Here is a 24248-nt window from a genome sequence, read left to right as displayed (position 1 = left end):
GGAGCTTGTGTGCCCTTCCCCTCTGTGTCCCCAGCACCCAGAACAGGGTGGGATGCACAGGGCATGTATTATGAATAACCATGGAATGAATGAAGCATCCCTGTTTCCCTAGGGCGAGTCATCTAGCAAGAGGAAGGAGCTGTTAAGTAATCTCTCACTCCCAACTATAGAGTGTCTCCTTTGGGCCACTCCAACCCCAAGAATGGGGGAGCCATACCCCTACCTCTGTCTTATCACCCACCCGCCCATCCTCTGAGTGGTGCCGAAGGGCTGGGGGCTGCCTCCGTTGGGGCCACGGCCCTGGACATCTGTCTTCATGAACAGGCCCAGTAGGGGCAGAGCAAGGCCTGGGGGGAGACCAGTAGAGCCCAACAGGAGCTGGAGGCCAGACCCGTGTGCCGGGAATGTGGACACAGATAAATGATCGCACCAGGGATAAACAGCTGGGCTGCGGGAGGTGAGGTGGGGGACAGAGGAATTTCTCAAACCTCAGGCCGGAGTCGGGTCAGCCGGGGTCCCAGATGGAAAGGCCTCCTGTTCCCAGCCGCTTCATTACCGTCTTAACTGAGTGGCCGGCTGGGTCCCTGTTAGCCCCAGTGGGGGTGGCTAGTGTCATGATTAGTCACAATTGGAGCCCCCGACCCCCAGGGCCGGGGTGGGGGGGAGGGGCCGGGTGAGGGAGCCCTGCGGGGGCAGGAGGTTTGCTGGTGGAATTGTGATGACCACTAATAATGGGACCGTTCTCATTTGCCGAAGAGCTACCAGGTGCCTGGCTTGTTTTAAGCTCTGTAGGTGCATAATTTCTTCCTCAGGACAGCCCTATAAGATAAGTACTGTCTTGGGTCCATTTTACAGATGAGCAAGTTGAGACTCAGAGAGGTCTGCCTGAGTTCTTGCGACCGCTGTGCTCCCTGGTGTTACTGTGGCTGTGCAGGGAGCCCTCAGAGGCCCAGGAAGCTCTGACTATCTTCCCTAAGGAGGCTGGCCAGTGGGGGCTGAGTCTGCACAATCCTGATGAAACATGCAGCACTCTACCTGGTCAAACTCCCACAGAGCCCGGACAGGTAATGAGGAAGCATCGGGGAGCCCGTATATCAAGCCTCCCCTTCCATGGATGCAGTTGGCCTCCATCTCTCCAGGTCTGTGGTTTCCAAATTTCAGTGGCATCAGCATCAACCAGGTAGCCTGTCATCAACCAGGGACTTTTGGGCCCCCGATTCAGAGGCCCGACTTGGGAATCTGCCTGTTTTCCAGAAAACATCCCACTCCTTGCAGCAAGTACTACTCTGCCATTTCCAAAGCCACAGAGGAAATCACTCCCAGAGTCCTTTCCTATTGGTATACCCGAACCCATATGCCAGAACCTGGACAGGTGGGCCGGAGTCATGTCTAAAGTCTTATGGCTTGGCCCTACTGAGATCTCCAGGCTGTCACCAGCAGGGACCCCTGGAGCTTCATGAGGGGTTTTTGCAGCCTCACAAGCTGTAAAAAGGACATTTGAAAAGAAAGGGAACCTGGGAATTGTTAAAATACCCTGGATTGTTAAAATCCTGACTGTTTTACATGTGGGGGAACTAAAGGCCCAGAAGGTTCAGGTCTGCCTAAGGTCACACAGCAAATTAGTGGTGGAGTCAGTTTAGCAAATTTCCATGATGTCAAGCTGCCTGGGGTAACAGGTGTCTAGGTTTTCATTGTTCGAGGGCCAGTACTTACTGCCAAGTCCCTGGAGGTACACATGAAGCCATTTAAATAAAGAGCTTTGTGTTAGCTGGGCTGATGTGCCCCAGGGCCTGGCATATAGCGGCTGCTCAGCGAATAGTTTTGAAACGGGCACTGAACATCCTCCACTGTGGGCAAGATAGATGCAGTCCTTGCTCACAGCCTGTCACCTCCATGGCTTGTGAGCCAGGATAACGAAGACTGAGCAGGGGTCTCAGTTCTCTAGGGGACGAGGCTGATTCTCTTCCTCCTCATCCCACTACTCTAAGACCTCAGTCTTACTGATGCAAGTCCAGACAGGTGACGAAATGAGTAAAGCTGGCTGAGTGTGAGGCATTAAGGAACGGTAGGGACTGTGGCCAACCTTCACGGCATTTGAAATCCAGTGTTTTCAAGAAGCACTGAGCCAGCCAATAGAAAACCCCAACATACCTAAGGGCCAGGTATGGTCTATGGCCGTGAGTTTGCCATGGCCAGCATCCATTGTACTGGATGAGGAGTCTGGAGACCAGAATTTACTTCTGGGGCCATCTTCTGAGTGTGTGACCTTGGACAGATCACTGATTCAGTCTCCCCACCTGTGCTCTGGAGGATGGGTGAGGTTCACCTCCGAGGCTTTGTACCAGGAAGTTGCTGGAAGACCAGGATGGACACGGACGTGCAGTGAGGCTGCTGTGGCTTTAAAAGTGCCCCAGTGGCAGCAGAAAGCCCTGGGCCACCTGCGGAGCCCTCCTCAGCTGGGAAGATTAGTCTCTTCCACAAGACAACACCCATTACCATGTTCCAATAGCCATCACTTCCGCTAGGAGAGCCACAGATGAGATATCGATTGTGCTGACCCCAGGCGAGCCCTTTCCCCAGCCTGAGAGGCGTGCAGATCAGCTCTGTGTCTGGGCCTTGGCTGCCAGGCCCGGCCACTCCTCCCTGCAGCTGCCTGGGGCCTCGAGAGCCAGGTGAGGCTGACGGAGGCCGCACCAGGTGGGCTCTGAGCCTTTATTCCATGTGCTCGTTGCTGTTAGGAAGGGCAGTTGGGGAGACGGGGCGTTTCACATGAGCGGAGGTGTGCACGTAGGAAAGGAGGGTCTGCCTGGAGCGTGGCTGGGGACTGGAGAGAAGTGGGGAGCGAGGCTGCAGTCGCGGGGGGTAAGGGGACACGATCTGATGCCAGCATTTGGGCCAGGAGTGCAAGCTTTGGGGCAGGACGGGACACGATCTCAACCTCACCTTTGTCACTTGAGACTTTGGCCTCCGTCCCAGGAAGCCCGGCCTGCTGGCAGCTCCTCACATCTGCTCCTTCTCCCACAGTTCAGGCACCGGAGCACTTGAAACGGAAAGGGGGACACCCTTGGACTCACGCCGCAGGGGCAGGCCACCCTAGCACGCCGCCCCCACCGCGGCCTGAGGCCACGCACATCGCCCATGCGTGAGCTAAATATCTCAGGAGAAATCAGCTGAGAGCAGAGGCAGGTGCAGCCTCCTTCCTTCCTTCATTCTCTCTTTCACTCATTCAGGGAATCCCGCAGGGCAGGAACCAGCCACAGCCCAGAGCTCTCAACAGGCAAGCAAGCGGCCCTCGGGCGTCCCTGCCACCAGAACTGTGACCGGGCGGCCTTGGTGGCTTTGAGCTTTGTCCACTTTCCCATGTGCCCAACATGCCTCCATGAATTTTTAAAAAGAAGCAAGGTGTCTTCCCCCCCGCCCCAACCCTATGATTTCTAAGAGTCTCATGGTGGCACCAGGGAACCTTCTGGGCACTGGAAATGTTCCCTATCTTCATCTGACTGGTGCTTACACAGGTGGATACACCTCATCAAGCTGTCCACTGAAGATGTACTGTGCGTGTGTGTGTGTGGATGTGCATTAGTGTGTATGTTGGGTCTCAACAAAAACCAAACCCGTCTTCTGCCTTTGAACAGGAATGTTTTGCTTCTTCTTTTTTCTTTTTTCTTTTTTTTAAAGATTTTACTTATTTGAGAGAGAGAATGAGATAGAGAGAGCATGAGAGCGGGGAGGGTCAGAGGGAGAAGCAGACTCCCCGCTGAGCAGGGAGCCCGATGCGGGACTCGATCCCGGGACTCCAGGATCATGACCTGAGCCGAAGGCAGTCGCTGAACCAACTGAGCCACCCAGGCGCCCTGTTTTGCTTCTTCTAAGAGCAGGAGAGCCTGGCAGGTGGGCCTGGCTGGCGGGCCGTTGGCTTGGATCTTTCCTTGTTTCCCCTGCCCCACAAGGTGAAAGGGGTCTGGGGTCCTTGCTCAAGACTGAGGCTCAGGATCCCAGCACCAGACCTCTCAGGATCCCGTAGATGAGAAACCCTCCTTCACCCAGCCAGGAGCTAGAGGAAGGAGAGGGGGTGGATTTAGAAACAGTAATAAAATCACAACTAGGCTGGGATGGGAGAATTCATTCATTTAACATAGTTTCATTGAGAACCTCTTATCTGTGAAATCCTGGGCTGGGTGCCAGGTGCTAGAACGATGGGCACAGTGCTCACACTCGCACACACTGCTCTCAGGGAGCCTGCAGTCTGCAAGGTAGATGGAACCCATCCCAGGAATGAATGTCCAGGGCTGCGCATTTAGGGAGAGCTGGAGGATGTGCCCCTCTACCTCGAAGGACAAGAAGGTGGCATTTGTCAGGGTCCAGGGCTCATCGGCTCAGAGCCAGTGGCCGCTGATAAGTAAAATGCAAAAAGTTAAATTGTCGCAGGCCAAACACATCAAGAGAGTGCCTTTTCCCTTGCAGGCATGCTACATGGGCTGACAACCATGGTTGGAAGCCAGGAGCCCAGACACCCACGGTTGCTGCATCATGAAGTGCCCCTGTGGGGCGGGCACTGTGATTATCTTGGTTTGTAGCTGAGGACACTGAAGCCAATGAGATATACTAAGGAAGTCACCCCAGGTCACTGGTTAGGAAGTGGCGGAGGCAAGATTCAAACTCAGGTCTGAGTTCTCCTTCCCCCCTCCTTTTCTCACCACGATTGTGAAGCTCCCATGGTGTAAAGGAGGAGAAAGGGCCCTTTGAACTGCCCACCCAGGGTGCACATAAAGGGCAGTTTTTATTTGCAGTGACCAGCTTCCATGATGCTGCACCTCCTCTTATGTGGATCAAGGATGGAGACGAGACTCTGTCCCAACAGCCCACTGTGTGCCCCCGGGGGTCCTCTAATATCCCCGGGAGGAGGGACCCATTATGATCCCATCCTACAGATGGAGAAACCAAAGCTCAGGAGGGTGAAGTACTTACCCAAGTTCTTGAGGACCCAGAGGAGTAGCCAGGATTTAGTATGGGTAGCCCATGTCTGGCGCCTGAGCTGCCCCCATGGCCCCATCCCACCTGCCTCGTCCACAGCTGCCTCGTGAGAGTCCTTTGCTCCACTCTGGCGGGACGCCGTCCTTGCCCGCCAGAGGCTGGTTCCAGCCAGCGCCTTCCTGGACAATGCTCTTCCCCATCCTTTCTTTAACATGGGCCATCTTTCCTCCTTGCATTAAAAACATTATTTGTTTTTTTTTTAATTTTATTTATTCATTTGAGAGAGAGAGAGAGAGAGACAAGCAAGGGGAGAGGCAGAGGGAGAGGGAGAAACAGACTCCCCACTGAGTGAGGAGCCTGACGCAGGGCTCGATCCCACAACCCTGAGATCATGACCTGAGCTGAAACCAAGAATTGGATGCTTAACCGACTGAGCCACCCAGATGCCCCTTGAATTTCCTGACTGACTTGAGAGCTAAGAACATGCCTGGAGAAAGATTGCCAATGTTGGCAATGACCTGATTCAGACATACCTGGACTGCTGTGGTGGTCTGGGGGCAACTTCATGGAGCCTAAAGCCAGGGGGTGAGGGAATCTCGGGTCTCCCAAGGATAACATCTACCCTGAGAGAAGCAGAGTCAGTCCCAATGAGCTAACCCCTGCAACAAGGTCTGTATCTGGAGGACAAGGTGGTTCTTGTGAGAGCTGGGGGCTGTTGGTTGAAACCATTGGCAAACAGACCACTTGGCCACACCTGCATGCCCAGATGTGGCAGAGCTGTGTTATGGGAAAGGCTGAGTCTAACATCTCAGTGTCTAAGCCACCCTACTCTAGATCCCTAAGGTGGTGGTTTCCTCCCACTTCTCAGTGGAGTTGGGGTCCGTGGTCATGAGAGCAGGGGCAGTGGCATGTCAAGGTTGCCCGTACTGGCTGGAATGAAGTAACAGGAGTGACAGGAAGTGAGTGAAAGCCGGACCTGGGCTGTGGGATGAGGATTGGATTGGAATGACTCTGGAACGTGTAAGCACCATTCCCTGTATGTGGGGCCCTGAATTGGGGGGAGAGGGAATCTGTGTTTCTGAAGTACCTTGGATGTGGCTTCTGAGCTAATGAAGACTGGGTAGATATTCACTCATTCAACAAATATTTACTGAGCACCTGTTATGGACCAGGCATGGTTTCAGCAGCTGGGACACAGCTCTGAATAAGACAGACCTGATCTCTGCCCATGTGGAGCTCCCTGTCCTGGTGGAAGAGACACACAACAATGCCCAGCATCTAATAAAAAATTATTAGGCACACAAAGCAAATCGATGCATAACGGGTCAGGTGGTGATATATGATATGGAGCAGAGAAAGGCAGGGTAAAGGGTATAGCAAGTGCCAGGTCGGGGCTCTATAACTAAGCAAGCCTTGTGGTTGTCTCAGGGAGGAGGCTCCAGGCAGAGCTGGTCTGTTTGGGGAACAGCAAGTAAGAGATTGGGCTGGACAGAATGGGAGGGAGAGTGAAGGGAGGTGAGGAAGGGAGCGAGTAGGGAGCCAGATCATGAAGGGATTCACAGGCCATAGTAAATGTATCAACGATCTCTTTCCGCATAATAAATAATCCAGTGCAATAGAACTGAATGCAATAGAACCAAACTTGACTCGTTGTAATGAGCCTAGAGGTTGCGGTTCTGAGTGATTCTTTGGCTGGTCTTGCGTGGGATCATTCAGACAGCTGCGGTCATCTTACGGCCTGACGCGTGCAGTCTCACTTCTGTGTCCGGTAGTTGGTGCCGGCTGTAGGAGGGACTTTGGATTTTATGCTGAGTGAGATAGGAAACATGGTGGAGACAGCAAGGATGAGAAACGATGCAATGTACGTAAACCGAGAGGAAAAACTGCCCCAAATGTTCCAAATTTGTTAAAAATCCACAGTTCGAGCTCAATGAACCCCAATAGAATAAACCTAGGAAAACCATAACAACGCATAATCAAGTTGCTGAAAATCAGCAATAAAGAGAAAGTCTTAAAAGCAGGCAGAAAGAAGAGACATTACGAAGCAAGGGACAAACAATGATAAGTTTTTTTTTTTTTAAGATTTTATTTATTTATTTGAGAGAGAGAGAATGAGAGAGAGAGCACGAGAGGGAAGAGGGTCAGAGGGAGAAGCAGACTCTGCGCTGAGCAGGGAGCCCGATGCGGGACTCGATCCCGGGACTCCAGGATCATGACCTGAGCCGAAGCATTTGCTTAAGCAACCGAGCCACCCAGGCGCCCAAACAACGATAAGACTTTAGTTACATTGATCAAGAAAACACAAGGACACAAATTACCAAGGTAAGTACTGAAAGAGGAACATCACTATCAATCCGAATACATTAAAAAGATAATTAGGAGCCTTTCCAGTGGTGATGTGAGAACATGCCCCTCTCGAAGGACCTCCTCCACCCATCCCGGGAAGAGGACAGAGGAAACACAAGAAGGAGCACCTGGTGCAGAGCCCCAACTCCTACTCATGGACGTGAAGTGCCCAGGATGCTCCACTGTCCTTTGCCAGACCACAGGAAGAAAAGTGAGGCTTCCAGAAGGATTCTCCTTCAGACAGAGGCAGCGCTAAAAGCACCCTGAATCAAGATGAGTGGGAAACTATCCCAATAAACACATTTTGGAGGAAAAAAGAAAAGGAGAAAAGATCATAAGGAAATATCATGAAAGACTTTATGCCCATCAAATTGGCACCTAAATGAAATGGGTAAATTTCTCCAAAGACACAAATTACCCAAAGTGACCCAAGAGGAAATGGACAACATGAATGACCCTATGTGAATCAAAGAAACTGAATTTCTACTTTATTTTTTTAAGATTTTATTTATTTATTTGAGAGAGAGAGACAGCACAAGCAGGGGGAGGGGCAGGCAGAAGGACAGAGAGGAGACTCCTCGCTGAGCAGGGAGCCAGATGCCCGGCTCGATCCCGGGACCCTGGGATCATGACCTGAGCCCAAGGCAGACACTTAACAGACCGAGCCACCCAAGTGCCCCTTTAAAAGCTTTCCACCAAGAAAATTCCAGGCCCAGATGGCTTCACTGGTCAATTCTATCAAACACTGAGGAAAGAAACATCACCAATCCTATACGCAGATAAGTGCAAAACATTCTTTTCTTATTTTTAATCGCTTAAAAATATTTGGCAATCCAAAGCAAAAGTAATAGCAACGTGCTGTGGGGTTTTGAAAAAAGTAATGCCTATGACAACAAGAGCACAAAGGGAATTGTTCTAAGGTTGTCGTATTGTAAGGTTCTCGTATACACATGAGGTGGTATGGTATTAGTTGAAGGTAGACTGTGGTAAGCTAAAGGTAAACCCTAGAGAATCCACTAAAAAAGGCAAAAAACGTATAGCTAATAAACCAACCACCCAAAATACTCAAATTCAACAAAGGGCAGGAAAACAATTTAGATGTCGAAAAACTAAATCTACAAATGGGAAAAAATTGAGTAACTTTGTTTTTTTTCCCCTAATATAGCAGAATATTATGTAGCTGTTGTGTTTGAGAAGAGGTTTAATGATGTAGGGAACCATTCATGATATAGTGTTAACATTTTAAAGCACAGTGCAACATCTGCTTTTAAAATACGTTAACCCAAAGAACTCTGCAAAGATATTCATAAGCGTAGAAAAAATATGACCGTAGAGAAATACACCAAGTATAAGCAATGTTTGTAACTGGGATGCTAAGCTGATGGCTGATCATTCTCGCCATAAATTTTTTTTTTTTTTTTTAGTAGGATGCAGCCTATCATGATGATTAAGGACATAAACAAGGCTTTGGGGGTCAACCCGGTCAGGATTTGGTTCTTGGCTGTCTTCTTGCTAGCTGAGTGACCTTTGGCAAATCAATTTCTCTGCATCTGTTGTCTCCTCTGCAAAATGGAAATGGAAGTGTCTACCTCACAGTGTTGTTTTGGAGATCAAGTGAGATAATGTGAATCAAGTGTACAGCAAAGTGTTTGGCAAAATTAATATTGAATAATTCATTTATAACTTTTATCATCAGAGAAAAATACGTTTTCAAGACAAAACTTGTTTGGAACGAAACCCTCAATGACAAAGGCAGTGGAGTGTTCAGAATCAGGGCAGGGCCCAGAGTAACCAGCATTCAGGTTTTCCCAGGAAAGATGCTTCAGGTTGCAAGTATCAGGAACGCCCTCGTCAAGCTTAAGCCCTAAATGACAATTGGTTATGAGAACCCCAGGTGTCTTACAGAATCCGGATGGAGAAATGCCACCATTAATGCCCCTGATTGGCTCAGGTGGTTGTCTGACTCTTGATCTCAGTTCAGGTCTTGATCTTGGAACCTGACTTCAGGCCCTGCGTCGGGCTCTGCAATGGGCATGGAGTCTCCTTAAAAAAAACAAAACAAAACAAAAAAACCCCACAAAACACGCCATCAGCACCATGGTTCCTACCAGGAATGGGAACTGGGATTCTAAACCTGAAATCCACTCTTCCCTCCTTCCACCCGCTTCTTTCCTCTCCCTCCGCTTTCCCGGGGAACCGGACATCCTATCCGGCCCAAGGGTACCTGTCCTCACTTCTGGCTATTTGCACCCGCCCAGTTCCTGGGAGTGAGATTCTGATTGGTCCAGCTTAGGTCAGGTGTCCAGTCATGATCCAATGAACTATGACTGAGGGGGCGGAGTCACTGTGCAGACATGGCCGCCTTGGGTTGGTGGAGGAGCAGTAGCGGGAACCTTGTAGGCCAGGTGGCCTCCCCCAGGAGTGTCCGCTAAATTCTGTGCCTGTCCTTTTCTGTTCTCTGCCAGGCTTTTCTTCTTACTGGGGGCTCCTCCTCGTCCACAGTTTAGGCTACTTAAGGCCACGGTGCTGTGGTGGGGGAGCGTCGTGTGGTCAGTCATGGCTGCCATTCCCAGTTCTTTGTGGGCGGTGGTAGGACAGCTCTCCCGCATGTCACCCAAACTCTCCTTGGTTCCCCTGTGACACGGCACGGGGCCACAGTCGGTGATAAAATGCCAGGCCGACCCAGGGGGACATATCTGGATTCCCTGGTTTTCGCTGGGGGCAGAGAGCCTCCGATCCTTCCAGAGAAACAGGTTCCCGGGCAAAAGGTGGCTTTGGCAGCGCTTAAATCAGAAAACACCAAGGTTGGACTAAGAAGAGCATGATTGACCACACACACACACACACACACACACACAGCATGACTGACACACACACACACACACCCCCCTCAATGCCCTCTCTGCAGAAATAAAGAAAAAGACTCATGTATCTTTTTTTAATTGTCATTTTACATCTCCCCAGCGCAGCCGCCTCCACCCTTCCCTCCGATGACCACTTCGGCAGGCTACAGGGGAGCAGGGAACAAAGCTGGGGCCTGGTACCCCCACCAGGCTGCCAGCCCGGGAGAACAAGTCACAATTACAAATTATCACAACAATTAGCGCCTGTACTGGGGAGATGGGCAAATGAGGAGGCCCAGCTCCTCATTGTCAGCCGGTCTATTTGGCAGTGACCTTGCTCTGGAGGCGATGATATTCCTTCAGCCTGTAAACCAGATTGAAAACAAAGAAAAATGTAAATTAACAATAACAACATGCACTCCGTTCAATTAATTCAGGCAGAACCCGGGTGGCGGGGGCAGCTGTCAGTTCAGATGTGTATGAAGTTGTCTTTTTTCTCCCCCTCTGTTCCCGCTCCTGCCCTGGCCCCTCCTGCCCTCCAATCAGGATAATGTAATTAATTTATCTTTGGGGGAAACATTGCTTGGCATTGTTGAAGACAAAACATTTAACTGGCAATGGGAGAGATGAAGAGGCCATTATGAAAACCCGATGTGTTTGCAGCCATTTAAAAGGGTTTATAGTCATAAAATACAGAGGGCGAAGGAGGTGGGGGGGGGTGTGGACATGATTGTTGGAGTGGAGAGCACCCCGGGAAGGTCAGCCGGATTCGGCGTCTCTCCCAGTCTCTCGGCTCCAGGGACAAGAGCCTGGCGTTGGGAGGAAATGGTGGCTCTGTGCCCAGGACATGTGTCAGGGAGACAAGAGAGACTCGTGCCCTCTTCCCAATGCCAAGCCGGAAGAGAAGGAAGCTGGTGACACAGAACTGGGAGTTGGACAGACATACCTTCTGGACTTAGCTCCACAGCTTTCTAGCTGTGTGACTGTGGATGGCTTACTTAACCACTCTGGGCCTGTTCCTGGAGTTGCAAATTTTGTGTAAGAATTCAATGGGACGGCCCAGGAGAGTGCCTGGAAGTGAGTGTATAGTAGCCGCTGGTAATAAACGACCCTGTTTGCCTTTGTGCGTGCCCCTCCCCGGGCTACACCTGGGCTGAGCACGTGAGCTCTTCCTGCAGGCCAGGGTCTGGGCTGAGTGCCTGATTTCCTGGGATTCACGCAAACTTTTGCCACACCTGTCAGGTGGCTATGGTCAATATCCCCACTTGTGTTCCCAGGGGTCCAGAAGGGGTCTGAGGACCATCCTGCAGAGCCAGGATCTGAACCCAAGTCTGAGTGGCTTCAGATGACGCATGCTACCCCACTAGGCCATGGGCATCCATGTGGCTAGGATGGTTTCCAGTTAGACCTGCAGCTCAGGTATGGTGACAGGTAGGCACCAGGTTCCTTCTGGCCTGGTGACTTTCTGAGGTTCCTTTCTACCTCTGGGCCATTTGCCTTTCTAACCTGCCCAGGCAAGGGGCTCCTGGTGGAGTCCTTCTTGCAGCTGGAGAGGGCGGGGGTGAGTGTCTGAGGCAAAGGGCAGGACCCAGAAACAGGGGACCCAAGCACCCAGGGCCCTGTGTGGCTTCCGGCTATGCCTTCTGCCCCTTTGAGGACAGGAGCAGGCTGGGCCCAAAGCAGGTACTGAAGATGTTGTGGGCAGAGGGACGGGAAGATGGGGCTTCTCTAGGACAGGTCAGCGGTCGGAGCGGCTGAGGTCCCATCAGAGCCTGCTGCGCACACCTGGGGGGTCCGGAGACCCATCAGGGCCCAGAGCTGCTCACCTGAGGGAGTTGATATTGATGAACCCAGTGGCATCGACGGGCTCATAATCACCCTGCACGTTCATGCTGCAAAGAGAGAGTGAAAGGCTGTCAGCACGCCGCCAGGCCTCACTCCCGACGTCGGAGGATCTCTGGGGCTGGGGACGACAGCTCAGGCTCGCAGGTACCCAGGGTATCTCTGCCGGGTTGGCCCACACTTGTGTTTCTGTCCAATTCAGGAGCCCTACTATGGGCCAGGCACCGTGTCCAGGGCCGGAGAGCAGGAGTCTCAGCCCTGCTACGGGAATGGGCAGGTAGGGTCCCGCCTCGGTCAGTGCCAGCCGGCGAAGTCCGCCGGCGAAGTCCTCCGACGAACCAGAGAACTGCACTTGTAAGCCCAGGACACACCTGTGGGTCAGCTCCGCCCTCACGGCTGTGGTGGGGTGGGGTCGGGGGGCTCTGGGAGAAATCTCCAGCAATAGCTGATGGCGTCCAGTGGCCCGAAGGTCCGGGAGGCCACGGGGAGTACCCGGAACAGCCTCGGACTTGTGACAGCGCCCCTGAAGCTCTCAGCGCCCCCAGCACTGAGATCCATCCACAAACCTGGCACCTGCCCCACGCCGGCTGGCCCCGAGAAGGGCTTGCTCAGCCGCCACTGTTACAAACGTTTCCCCCATCCACAGCTGCCATCTTCCAGATTCGACAACCTTCAGCTTCTGGGCTGTTTTCACTTAGCTATTCTTCGAGGAATCCTTCCCAAACACAGTCCTCCCAGTCGGGGCTACCGCCGAGCTCTGCCACCCCGCCCCGCCGCAGAGCTTAGGGCACCCGTTCTGCTCGGTGAGCTTCAGGCTTTCACTTGTCAAATGGGCCTCTCAGTGTTATCACTGACTCCACGGGAACTGATGCGGCTGCCACACCATGGCTCGTATCATTCATTCACTCATTCAGGCATTTATTAGGCACCTATGGTCTGCAGGTGCTGGGGAAATACGAGCAAGAAGGGAACAGGGCCCAGGGTACGTGGATGGGGCAGCAGACGTCAGCAGTCACCCATCTGCCTTAATCACGGCTGGGATAAGCTCTTTGAGGACAAGTTCAGGGCATTGTGGTCTCAGATCTGGCTCCGCACGGCCACCCTCCAAGCCTCTGGCGGGGAAGGGTCCCTCCTCTGTTTCTCACGCGTCCTGCTCTGAATCAGCCCCTTGTCCTCATGTCTCCAGAACTCCAGCCTCAGGACAAAGCCGTCTCAAGGTTCTTGATGACAAGGAGGCGGCCTGTCCCCTCAGGAGCCTTCTCCGGAGAGGTGAGATTGGGGGGGAGGAGGGCAGAGGGGAATCTGTTATTATTTGTCCCCCCGGGACCCTAAGGCTGTGCCTCTGGCTGGCTCTTTGTGGATTGTGGACTTCTGACAACAAGTAGGGTGTCTGCGCTCAGCTGTCCTGCAACTTGTTCAGGACCGTGGGCTCTGTTGCCCTACCCCCACCATGACCTTCACGGGCCCAGGAAGCTGCACATGAACTCCCACACTCCCACCCCTTCTTTCCTCCTCCCCACCTTCGCCGGCCCCTCCAGGTCTCAGGTGGCGCAAGCCACCAGGAGCAGACCAGCAAGTCCCCTGTAAGGGGGAAGATGTCGGACCTTGGAAAAGCTGCCTCTTGGCACCCCTCACTGGGCAGAGAAAAAGCTGGACCGAACTAAAGCATCAGGCTCTGCAGCTCCCTTTTACAGACCTTGTTCTGGGTGAGAAAGTGTACCCTTCCCCACACAAATCAAATCCTGGAACACGCTGCCACTGTCTGAATCAACCGTCCCCTTTGGAAGGACCCTGTGCTCCGCTCAGGGAGAAGCCAGGGCTCAGAGCCCCTTCCAGCTCCCCTCCATGCGCATCTGCCTTTTCATCGCCATTTCGCACGTGTCAAAACAAACTTTCCCGCTCCCCTCCCAGGACGCCGCAGCAGCCCCGGTAAAGAGAGGCCCACGTCCAGGGACACACTTGTCCCGCGCTCGAGGCTGCAGAAGAGTTCCCAGAGGTGTTTCTCGGGAGCTGAAAAACCTCTTTTTAAAATAGTGGTTTGGGGTGGTGGTGGGGGGGGGGGTGGTGGAAAAGAGTTTACAATGATTTTTTTTTTTTGTACCTCCCCTGACGGTCTACAGAAAACCTCTGTGCTTTTATTTTTGCTCATTCGAGTGGCTCTGACCTGCTCTATAATTACGTTACTTTCTACCTACTGTGCCACGGCATTTCCAGTTCTGCTACCTCTCGCGGCTTCCTCGCTGGTCCCTGTGAGGCTGTCACTCAAGGGCTTTCAAGTCAGCGATGTAGAAATCAAAAAGAAAGGGGAAATGGTTGGAGACACAGTGAGAATAAATGCGCCTGCTTTTCTCTCTTTTTTTCCTTCCCCTTTTTACTTTCTTCATTTAATCTCCCTGAGTGAGGCTGTAAGGTTTAATGAAGGGTTGGGCAGATTATTAGAGGCTGCTGATTCGGAGGGGGAGGGAAGAAAGAGCCAGAGAGAGAAAGAGAGAAGATAATTTGACATTTACCCCGACTGATCTAAACTGATTCGGTTATATTTATGGCTTATAAAGTGTTTAGAAAGATGGAAGGGGGGAGAAGCTGAACGTGGCGAGGAGACGGGAAAGAGGGAAATAATATTGACCGCCAAACAAAACTCGCACGCTAATTCCCAACAGGCTTCCGCCGGGGCTAAGCTGGGCCTGGGACTTGAGTCAGGTGGGGCTGTCGGTCCCCACCTCTTGTGTGGCCAAGTGACCTCCAAAGGGGACACCTTGATCCTCCATGGAGGCCACAGTCTCATGCACAAGTGTAGGTGCAGCTCAAGAGCCAAGGCTGCCCTTGACCCAGCCCGCCAGGGCGCGGCAGCCCGTCCCGAAGCCGTGGCAGCACCCTTGGCGTGGCCTCAACACCCCTCCTTGTCTCCCTTCCCGGCTTGCACGGACCCTCCCCTCCCCGGCCAGTTTCCTCCTGGCTTTGGAAAACCTCGAGATGTCTGCCACTCTGCCCTGTCTTCCACGCACTTCCTCCTCAATTCTAGACCCGTGTGTCCAAGGGCTGACCAGGTACTCCCCTGATCTGTCTCCAAGATGACTCACCCTCAAGGTGTCTGAGCCTAGATGTAGGATCTTCCTTCAAGAACCCCCTCAATTCAAGAACTGCCACCCGTGTGTGCCCAGCTGCTCATGCCAGGCAATTCTATACCTCTTCATCTCCCTCCACATCCAAGCCCTTGCCGTTCTTAACCTCTTAACCATTTGTCAAATCCTCTGTTCCTCTCACTCTCACCTCACCCGAATCTATTCTCCAGAGCAGCCAGAAGGACCCTCGTAAGAAAAAGGTCTGACGGCTCCTTCTCTTTAAGATCTGGCTCCGGGACCCTCACGCTCTGGCCCCTGGCTCCCGGTGTTCTTGTAGTGCCTGGAATGTTCTGGACTCTTCCAAGGCCCAGAACCTCTGCCCATGACCGTGTCCCTGGAAACTTCCCTGCTCCCTCTCCGCCCGGTTAGCTCCTGTCCTTTGGAGGCCAGCTCAAAGGTGACTTCCTCAGGGAAGCTTCTCCATACCCATTACTATACCCAGCCAGACTATCCTGCACCTCCTCACAGCCCGACACTTGCCTAATTCTACGTGCAGGTGATCATTTGATTGGTGCCTTTGGAAGGTCCCTGGGGGTAGAGGTAGCATCGATTCTCTTCATGACTGTTTCCTCCCCCTGCCCCGTACAGGCTTAGGCGCATCTTTGTTGAGAAAGCTGGTCAGAAGGGACACTGGCCGTGAGGGTCTGTTCCCCGGCCGGGGGGCCAGTGTGGGGGGCACCTACCTCACCAGCTCCTCGTTGTAGAGGGACAGCGGGGACTCCCGGCCGAGGATGTACACCTGGCCTTTGAAGACAGACACCTGTACTTTCCCTTCCACGCGCTCCTGGGACTTGGCGATGCAGTGGCGGACAAATTCACACTCTGGGCTGTGCCAGAAACCTGTAGGGAGGAAACAGTGAGGGTGCTAGGGAGGCCCACTGTGCTGGGGCCTAGGATTGGGAGGATAGGGAGGGCGCCCCGAGCCACAGTCCATCATGGCAGACCTTTGGGGGTGGGTCTTGCATCAAAGGAACGAGCCCGAGTCCCTGTCCTGTGATCTTGCAGGGCTCTTGTGGGTAGGGAGGGGCCCTCCCTGCCCCCGCAAACAGTCACCTCCCAGGGATCAGGAAGAGGGCAGCTAACCCTCTGCCTCACGCCAGATATTCGGCGCAACGGGCCAGGCCCTGGGAACACTGCCGGGAAGGGACGCTGTCGCTTGCCCACAGGGAGCTCAGTCTCCTGAGGATGGCAGACAGCTGTGGGGCAGGAGACCTCAGGTAAGACTCAGACAAGCGTGAGCCTGGGCTGAGCGACAGGAGCACCCAGAAAGTCAGAAAGACCATGTGCTTGTGGCCTTCACCACCCTGTGCCTCTGATTCCCCATCTACTGAGCGGGAATGACGCAGTACCCCCTCCCAGGACCAGTGGGCTTATTGTGTGTGGAGGCCCCGGGTGTCCACATGCTGGTGTCCTGGCCAGGAGCCAGGAAGAGCCCCCCGTGTCCCCCCCATCTCAGACATCAGTAAACTGTCTACATGCTGCTAATATTTTCCTATGCAAATATTTGTATGTATGAAGCACAGGCTAAGCTCTTTGAATCGTCAGAAACAGCCTGTGAGAAAAACTCTCTTCGCCTCTCTCTTTTCTGAGTTAGCAAGTAAGGCTCGGGGAAGTTGAGGTTTCTTCAAGATCACACAACAGGCTGCAGTGAGGGGCCCGGGGCTGGACCTACGGTAGAAGAGCTCTGCCTCATATGATAATCTGGGAGTTTTCCTGTCTGTGGATGGAACATCCGTCAGTATACAAGGTGCCTGGGAAATGTGCTATCCACCCCTCCTCGACCCCACTCTGGCCCCCAGAGGCCTCAGACCAGGGAAGGCTGTGTGCTCAGTTCCCAGGCTGCCCCGGGGCTAGTACCTCGGCACCAACAGGCTCAGATGTGCAGACAGCCATCTCCTCTCTAGTCTCTGTGAAGGGCAGGCGCGTTGTGGCCAGGGTTGGGGGAGGGACAGCTCAAGGGGTAGGGTTTCCCTGAAACGGAGCCGGGAAGGTGAGCCCACCTGGGCAGCTGTGGGGCCAGATGGTGCGCGATCTCCTGCCCTGATAAAGGGCCAGGTCAGCCTCGGGTCTGTGGCTATTGTTGGAGGCTGGGCCTCCAGGGGCACCTGCTGAGGCTCTCCGTGGGAAAGGAGAGCAGGCCTTCTCTGGGATAGGGTCCAGTGGCTTGCAGAGGTCGGGGAGGGCCGGGCAGGGAGAGAAGAGACTGGGCCACCCTCCGGCCACCTGTCATTTGGGTTTGCATCCTGCTCCACACTGACAGGCAACGTACCCACTTTGTACCTGAGTTCCTCACTTACACAATGAGATATTACCGCTCTCCAGGGGGGTGTATGGATTCCCTGATGGGATGCAGGCCAAGCACTAAGCATTTTAAAATCGAGATCTGAATATGGCCTCCACCAGCCCTCCCTGTACACAGGGAGACGGGCACCCAGAGAGGTGTGCCCAGCCACAGTGAGATCCTGAAAAGTGCTCCTGACCCCCACGGGAGGGGACACTGATGCTTCCCTACCCCCCCCACCCCCCCCCCGCCATGCCCCAGTGGCTTGGCCCTCTTGCTAAGTCAGGATAATTAGACCATTAAGCTCTCAGGCTGGAAGACAGGGAGGAGATGGAGCCGGAGATTGGGGCGGGGGCAGAAACCCACGTGGGAGCACCTGGCCTGCGTTTTATCTCAGGATCTCCTACCTCCCCCACACGGGGGTCTTGCACTCAGATTTCTTTTCCCCGCAGACCCAGCCTGGGGCGAGGGACAGTGAGCCTGGCGTGCTGCATGGGTATCTCAGGTCTGGGGGTGGGCCATGCACTATGCTAATCGGGACGACAGCCCCCCGTATGAGCTGAGCATCATACCCGTTCTCCTGCTGAAGAAACAGGCAAGGGAGAGGAGGTGAGCTCTGTGCCCTAAAGGAGAGGGGTCCCGAAGCTGGGGTCCTGCCAGGATGCCCTTGTGGGCTGGGCCCCACAGGGAAACTTGGGGATGGGGTGAGGAGAGGATGATGAACAGGGCATCTAGCAGTGGGGCCGAGGTAGGAGGGCTTCCTTGTGCCTCAGTCTCCCTATCTGTGTTTCCGAGGAAGCCACGTGTCACAGCAGAGTGGCAGGAAGAGACCTGGCCTGGTTCCCTTTCACAGGAAGGGAAACTGAGGCTCAGGGTAGACAGGCCTACTCGAGGTCATAACCCCAGCCCGAGGCAAGGCCCCCAGGTCCCTGACTCTATCCTCGGAAACCACGCCAGGCATTCGTAGTTTATCGACCCACGTTGAAATCGCATTCCTCTGTGTTCTAGATGCTTTACAAGTGTTTATGTAATTAGTTGTCATTATGTGACATGTACATTTATGATCCCCGCCCTTCAGATGAGAAAACCGAGGCACAGGGAGGTTCAATAACTTGCTTAAACCGCTCTGTAACGTTCATGTCTCCCTAACATGAGAAATCACATCAAACAGCCCCTCCGAGTTGCTGCCCGAGGCCAAGGTGACATCTACAGGGCCCTGATGACAGCAGGGGCACCTGGGAAGGCGAGTGTCAATAATCCTCTGAAACCTCCTAATCACTGTACTTCATTTGAGGATTTGGAGGGCTCGGTGGGTTTAACAGAACAAGGATTCCACCTCGGCAGCCAGGTGTAGAGGCACTGAGCCTGTGGGCCAAGCTGTGCCCTAGACACCGAGGGACCCCTTGATCTCCCTTTCCTAAGGGCCCCAGCCCACCCTGCCGCCCACCCTGGATCCACTGGAGTGGCCAAGCACTTGGCCTCTGAAGCCGGCCTGTCCCGGGCTCAAAGTCCCCACTCATCAGCCGTGAAAGCTTGTTCTGTGTCCTGGCCTGCCTGGGGCTCAGTTTCTTCACCTTGGTGCAGCTAAGATTAGGTAATACCCGCGGCTGCCCAGCTCAGGCTCCTGCAGCAAGAGAGGTGGCGGCCCCTCTATCGTGGGAGGGGAGGGCAGCTGGCGGCCTGCCCCAACTCGGCCTCCCCGGAGGAGCCTCCGAGCTAGCAGCCCGGGCCAGGTGCTCTCCCCTATGGGCCTGCCAGGCTTAATGACTCTCCTACTCTGTAACCAGAATCCACCTTTCTGCTGAAACCCTGCTGAGCAAGAGAGCCTGCAGGAGACAATGGTATTTAAACACCTGTCAGTACCTGGGGGGTGGGGGTGGGGGGTGGGGGTGGGGGTGGGGGGGCGGATCCCAGCTTCAAAGCTGCCAGATACAATGGGAGGGAGAAATCACCCAGCCAATAACCACCGAGTCTCCTTGAAATCCCTGAAATCCCGAGATGAGTTACAGTGATTTGGAGCTTTCAAAGGGAATAAAACCTCTGAGGGGAGGAGGAAGGGATGAGACGAGGGCAGTGGAGGCTTATCCCGGGTACGGATTATTAATATGCACTTTGCCGGGTCTCCCTGATGTCCAGGCGTCCGCAGTTGTCAACGCCGCCTAGGGCGGCAGCCTGTCCCCCACCGCAGTTTGATGTGCCTTCTCACGTTATAGAGCGGGGTCAGCAAACATTTTCAAGAAAGGGCCAGTTAGTAAATATTTTAGGCTCTGCAGGTCATGTGCTCTCTCTCACAAACTACTCAACTCTGCCCTGTCACTCAGAAGTGACCACAGACAACATGTAAGCCAGTGCACATGGCCGTGCCCAAATGCTATTTATGGACACTGGAATTTGAATTTCCTAGAACTCTCATGGGATGTGAAATAGTATTAATAAACAGTTTTTCCCCCCCCCCAACCATTTCAAAAATGTGTAAAAACCTAGGCTTCACTCGTGGGCTGAACAGAATCGGGCCATGGGCTGGATCTGGGGACCGCTGTTACACGGTGTGAGGGATGGGTTTGCAGTCAGGAGGCCTGGATTCCAGCTCTATGACAGATAAGGCACCGAGTCTCACCTGTAACATGGTCCCCCACCCCACCATACCGTGTGCTAATGTCATTCCGTGCACGGGCTCCCTCTGGCTCAGGCAACGCCCAGGCCTGGGGCCAAGTTCTTGGTCAAGGCAGACTTTCCCTTGCTTGTGGCAGCTCCAGGTTCTGCCTGGTCACAGCCCGGCCTGGGGTCAAACCCAGCTAGGCCACTTCCAGTTGTGTAACTTTGTACAAGGTCCTTTTGCCGAGACTCTGTCTCCTCATCTGTAAAAGGAGCTGGCTGCACCTCTCCTTGGGACGCCTCCAGGATGGCTCGTGTCCCCACCTGGCACGTGCTGGGTAGAAGCTGGCCACCCTAGGGATGACACTACCGAACTCGTGCAAATCACAGGTGCAGAGGCAACTGGCCATCTTGGAGGGGGGGTCCCTCAACACCCCGTGAACAAGGCAGGTGCCGGCACCCCCCTACCCCTTGTTCCTTGTCCCCTGCCCTCTCTCGACCCCCCGTCAACCTGCCTCTTTCAGGCTCTCATGAGGATGGCGGTGGGTGGGGCGGGACTGGAGGAGGGTGCTGCTCGCTTCGGGAGGGGGGGTCTACGCACCCGTGTACACCAGCTCGGCGAATTTCAGGCCCAGGCCCTGTTTGATTTTGCGCACTTCGCGATCCATGGTGAAGGCCTCGATGTCTAAATGAGCGTGGTAAAGGATCGTCCCTGCTGGGGTCTCGTAGATACCTAGCCATTTTTCCACGCAGGGGGAAAAAGAGAAAAAAGAGAGAAACACATGAAACCCAAACTGTCAGCAAATGACAAAAAAAAAAAAAAATAATAATGACTCGTCTGACAGAAGACAAGGCGGTCGGACCCATTCACTCCCAGCTTGTTGCAAAATGCGCCTGTCATTATGCTCATGCTGGGGCCACGACAGTCCACTCTGAGGCTTGTGGAGAAAATGTCTGGATGCCCCCCTTTGAAGAGGCCCTCAGACGTTGGAAAATGACAGGGTTTCGGAGCTGCTCCCCCCTCCTTCCCAACGCGTGCCCACTGGCCCGCGGCTGAAAACCTGTAATTAAACCAACTACGGTGGAGCCCAGGGCCCCAGATATCCCTTCCTCCCTTCCACTGGAGAGCCAGGGGAGGGGACAGCTGTGCACACACTTGCACACACACACGCGTGCCACCGTCAGCCTGAGGCTCCCTTGCCAGCCACGTCTCTGCAGATACAGCCTGACCTCTGTGGCGGCAGAGGGCTTGGCGGTCTCCCGCACCGACCCCACGTGCAGGTGTGGAAACTGAGCCCGGGAGGAGACAGAACGTGCCCAGTGTGGAGCTGGGACATGGACTGAGGCGCCGAGTCCCTGACCGGTGCTATCTGCTGCCCCGTGGGTCAGCTGGCGATGGGGCCCAAACCCAGAAGGTCGTGGGAAGGTGGTCTTGCTCGAGCCCCCTCCCGATGACCTCAGGCCCCGTGTCTCCACCTCCTAAACAACCTGCTTGGAGCCGAGGGTCTCCAAAGTGACACTGGGGGGACTGCCCCTGAGCTGAGCACGGTCCTGGCTGGGAGGGAGGTCTGATGAGGAGTCCTACACTGGATTTGAGGACACTGAGGCCCCAGGAGGCAGGACTGCCCATGCGCACACGGCATGCCAGGGGAGCACGCTGAGCTGACCACAGGCACCCCTGCCCTAGGGAAGCAGCAAGAACGGACCCCCTCCCACCAACGCGACTCTGAAAGCTTCCTTTCTTCCCACCACGTAACATTACAGCGTTGAGGGGGCACATTTAAAGGGATCCCGAACATTTACCACCGTCCTTCCACACTGGCTGCTTTAAAAATCAGAAAGGATTTGTGCGCCCGTGTTCGTGGCAGCACTATTCACAACAGCCAAAAGGCGGAGGCCACCACAACGTCCGTCGCCGGCCCAAGGGATCAACAAAATGTGGCATATACACACGGTAGAATATTATTCGGCCTTAAAGAGGGAGGGACTCTCGACACCTGCTACAGCGAGGATGTACCTGGAGAACAGAGAGCGGATGTGGGATGGTGGGTGCAGGGGGCGGGGAGGAGGGGGCAGAGGGAGGTTGTTTGGGGGGGCGGGCTACAGGGGGGCTCTCAGTTTGGGAAGACAAAATTCCAGAGGTGGATGGGGATGATGGCTGCACAACAGTGTGAACGTACTTTACTGCTCCTCAGCTGTCCGCTTCAAAATGGTTAAAATGGTAAATGTTATGTACGTTTCACCACAACTTAAAAAATATTTTTAACCACCCGCCTCCCCCCACACCCCCCAAAATCAGAAGGGAGATTGTTTTTGAACTTGGAGCCCAAAGGCACCATGGGCATGGCTGAGGGTGCTGTCACTAGCCATAAACGTCCCCCTCTAAAGAACCTTCTGGTCTTCGATCTTTCACCCTGGGAATCGGAGAAATGTCAGCTGCCAGGAGAGGCCCTTTCAGACCATCGGTGCCCCGTTCTTCTAACTTTGAGCTGCAAACCCATTATTCAGTCTTTGGCAAAAGCCCAGTATATAGAAGAGAGAGCCCAGACCCCGCTGGGGGGAGCAGACGCCCCTCTGCAGACCCCAGGCTCCACCAAGAAGTTCTTAAAATGCCAGTCTTGCCCAACATCACTTTTACAGATGGGCAGACTGAAGCCCCGGGAAGGAAGTCACTTGCCCAAGGTCAATGGGAGCAGCATCTGGATCTCCCTTCTCTGCTCCAGGTTGCTCCTCAGGTCCTTTGGCAAAGTGATCCTGTGCTTACCAGGGCATGGAAAGGAATGCAAATCTGGGGAGCCGTGGCTGTGCCTGAGGAGGAAAAGCCTGGGCTCTCACCCTGGCTCTGAGGTGTTCCCAAGCAAAAAAGAGCGTCTCTGGGAGGTGAGTCTCTTATTGCAACCCCTTGATATCCTGGTCTCGGGCGGGGTGGGGGGGTGGCGGACATACTTGTCAAAGCCCCACCTGGAGACCAGGTGCTGATATAATTACAACGTGCCACGAAAGAGCCTATTCCATTTCACTAGTGTGGCTCTTGGGCAATTCTGCCGTCCTGATCCAGTTGTGACCTTCTGGGAGCAAATGGCCTCCCCAGCAGGAAAAACACCAATGTCCCAAGTTCATGCACCAGCCCCAAGCCCTGGAGCCCTGGAGCCCCGGGGTGATGTTCAGGCCCTCGCTCGGCCTCCTAGTCTCTCTTGCAAACAGTTCAAACAGGCTCGATCATCCATTCTACCGAGCGGCTGGGAGCCCCAAACCAGAAAGGCTGTTGGAGGCGGAGATGGATGGATGGCTGAGAAAAGCCAAGAGCATGAAAACGGGGAGTCATGGAAAACCTGCGAAAACTCAGCACAGAAGTCAGGGCTCCTCCTGGGGGGCCAGTAAGGGGCCACAAACACGTGGCTCCCGATGGCCCCGGGCCACGGAGGAAGGCCCAGTGGTTCAGCCATCTGTTTACAAAGACGTTTGCAGAACATTTAGAAATGTCTGCCTCCAGCACGGCAGACATGGCCACCAGGTTAAAGGGCAGGTTTCAACTCTCCTAGAAACTTCATCGCCGGGAGTACAGGAATTCCCCAGGAGCTACCTAAAGCAAGACACACGGACAGAAACTTACTGGTCTTTCACCCTGGCACATACTAAGAGCTTGCTATTTAGCGAATTGGAGACCGGCCTTCTAATGATTAGTTTTCCAAGGCTCTCCGTAATTGGCACAGACATTCTCCGAGAGCGGAGCCCTCCTGCTTTCAGCTCCCGGGGCATCTGACACCTTGCTTGTCTGTCTTCGGCTGGGACAGGCACGGGGCACAGTCCAAGCTGTATCTGCAGGGCTGAGGCTGCGGAGCAGGAGTCTCATGGAACAGACACCTTCACAGAGTTCCCAGCTCAGCTTTGCTGTGTGACCTTGGCCTACCTCAGTCACCTTCTGAGCCCCAGGCAAAGTGCTCTTCGTTCTCACTTCCACGGACACCTGTCTGGATGGTAAGTACCCGGACACACTGTCACCCCCATGTGGTGGGCACTCTGATGGCTTTGCCTCTTTAGAAGATTGGGGCCGGCTCCACAGCATCACCTCCCAGCAGCCCAGAGAAGGAACAACAATGGTTGTGTGCAGAGTGCCAGGAGGACACCTATACTCTCCAGCCAGCAAGAGCCACGACCTGCCCAAGGCCACCCGCTGCTGCCCCACGCTAGCAGATCCCCAGGGAAGGAGCGGAGAGCGTCTGGTGGGCAGAGCTGCCCGCCCCT

General features: G+C 54.2%; 1 protein-coding gene across 1 annotated transcript in view; it reads right to left on the bottom strand.

Moving 5' to 3' along the window:
• Positions 1-10481: 10481 nt before the first annotated feature.
• Positions 10482-24248, bottom strand: part of ASS1 (argininosuccinate synthase 1) — a 43082-nt gene continuing 29315 nt past the window's right edge. The window contains exons 11-14 of the mRNA XM_028090548.2: positions 20605-20736; positions 15811-15967; positions 11990-12055; positions 10482-10527 (exon numbers count right to left, since the gene is read on the bottom strand). Coding sequence (XP_027946349.1) covers positions 10482-10527; positions 11990-12055; positions 15811-15967; positions 20605-20736 — 401 coding nt within the window. The remainder of the gene's footprint in view (positions 10528-11989; positions 12056-15810; positions 15968-20604; positions 20737-24248) is intronic.

This window comes from Eumetopias jubatus, unplaced genomic scaffold (genome assembly GCF_037043125.1).
Source record: "Eumetopias jubatus isolate StellerSeaLion01/CBP00866 unplaced genomic scaffold, mEumJub1_p1.0 scaffold_15, whole genome shotgun sequence".
NCBI lineage: Eukaryota > Metazoa > Chordata > Mammalia > Carnivora > Otariidae > Eumetopias > Eumetopias jubatus.
Note: the sequence above shows the minus strand (reverse complement) of the source record. Positions and strands in the feature narration are given on the sequence as shown.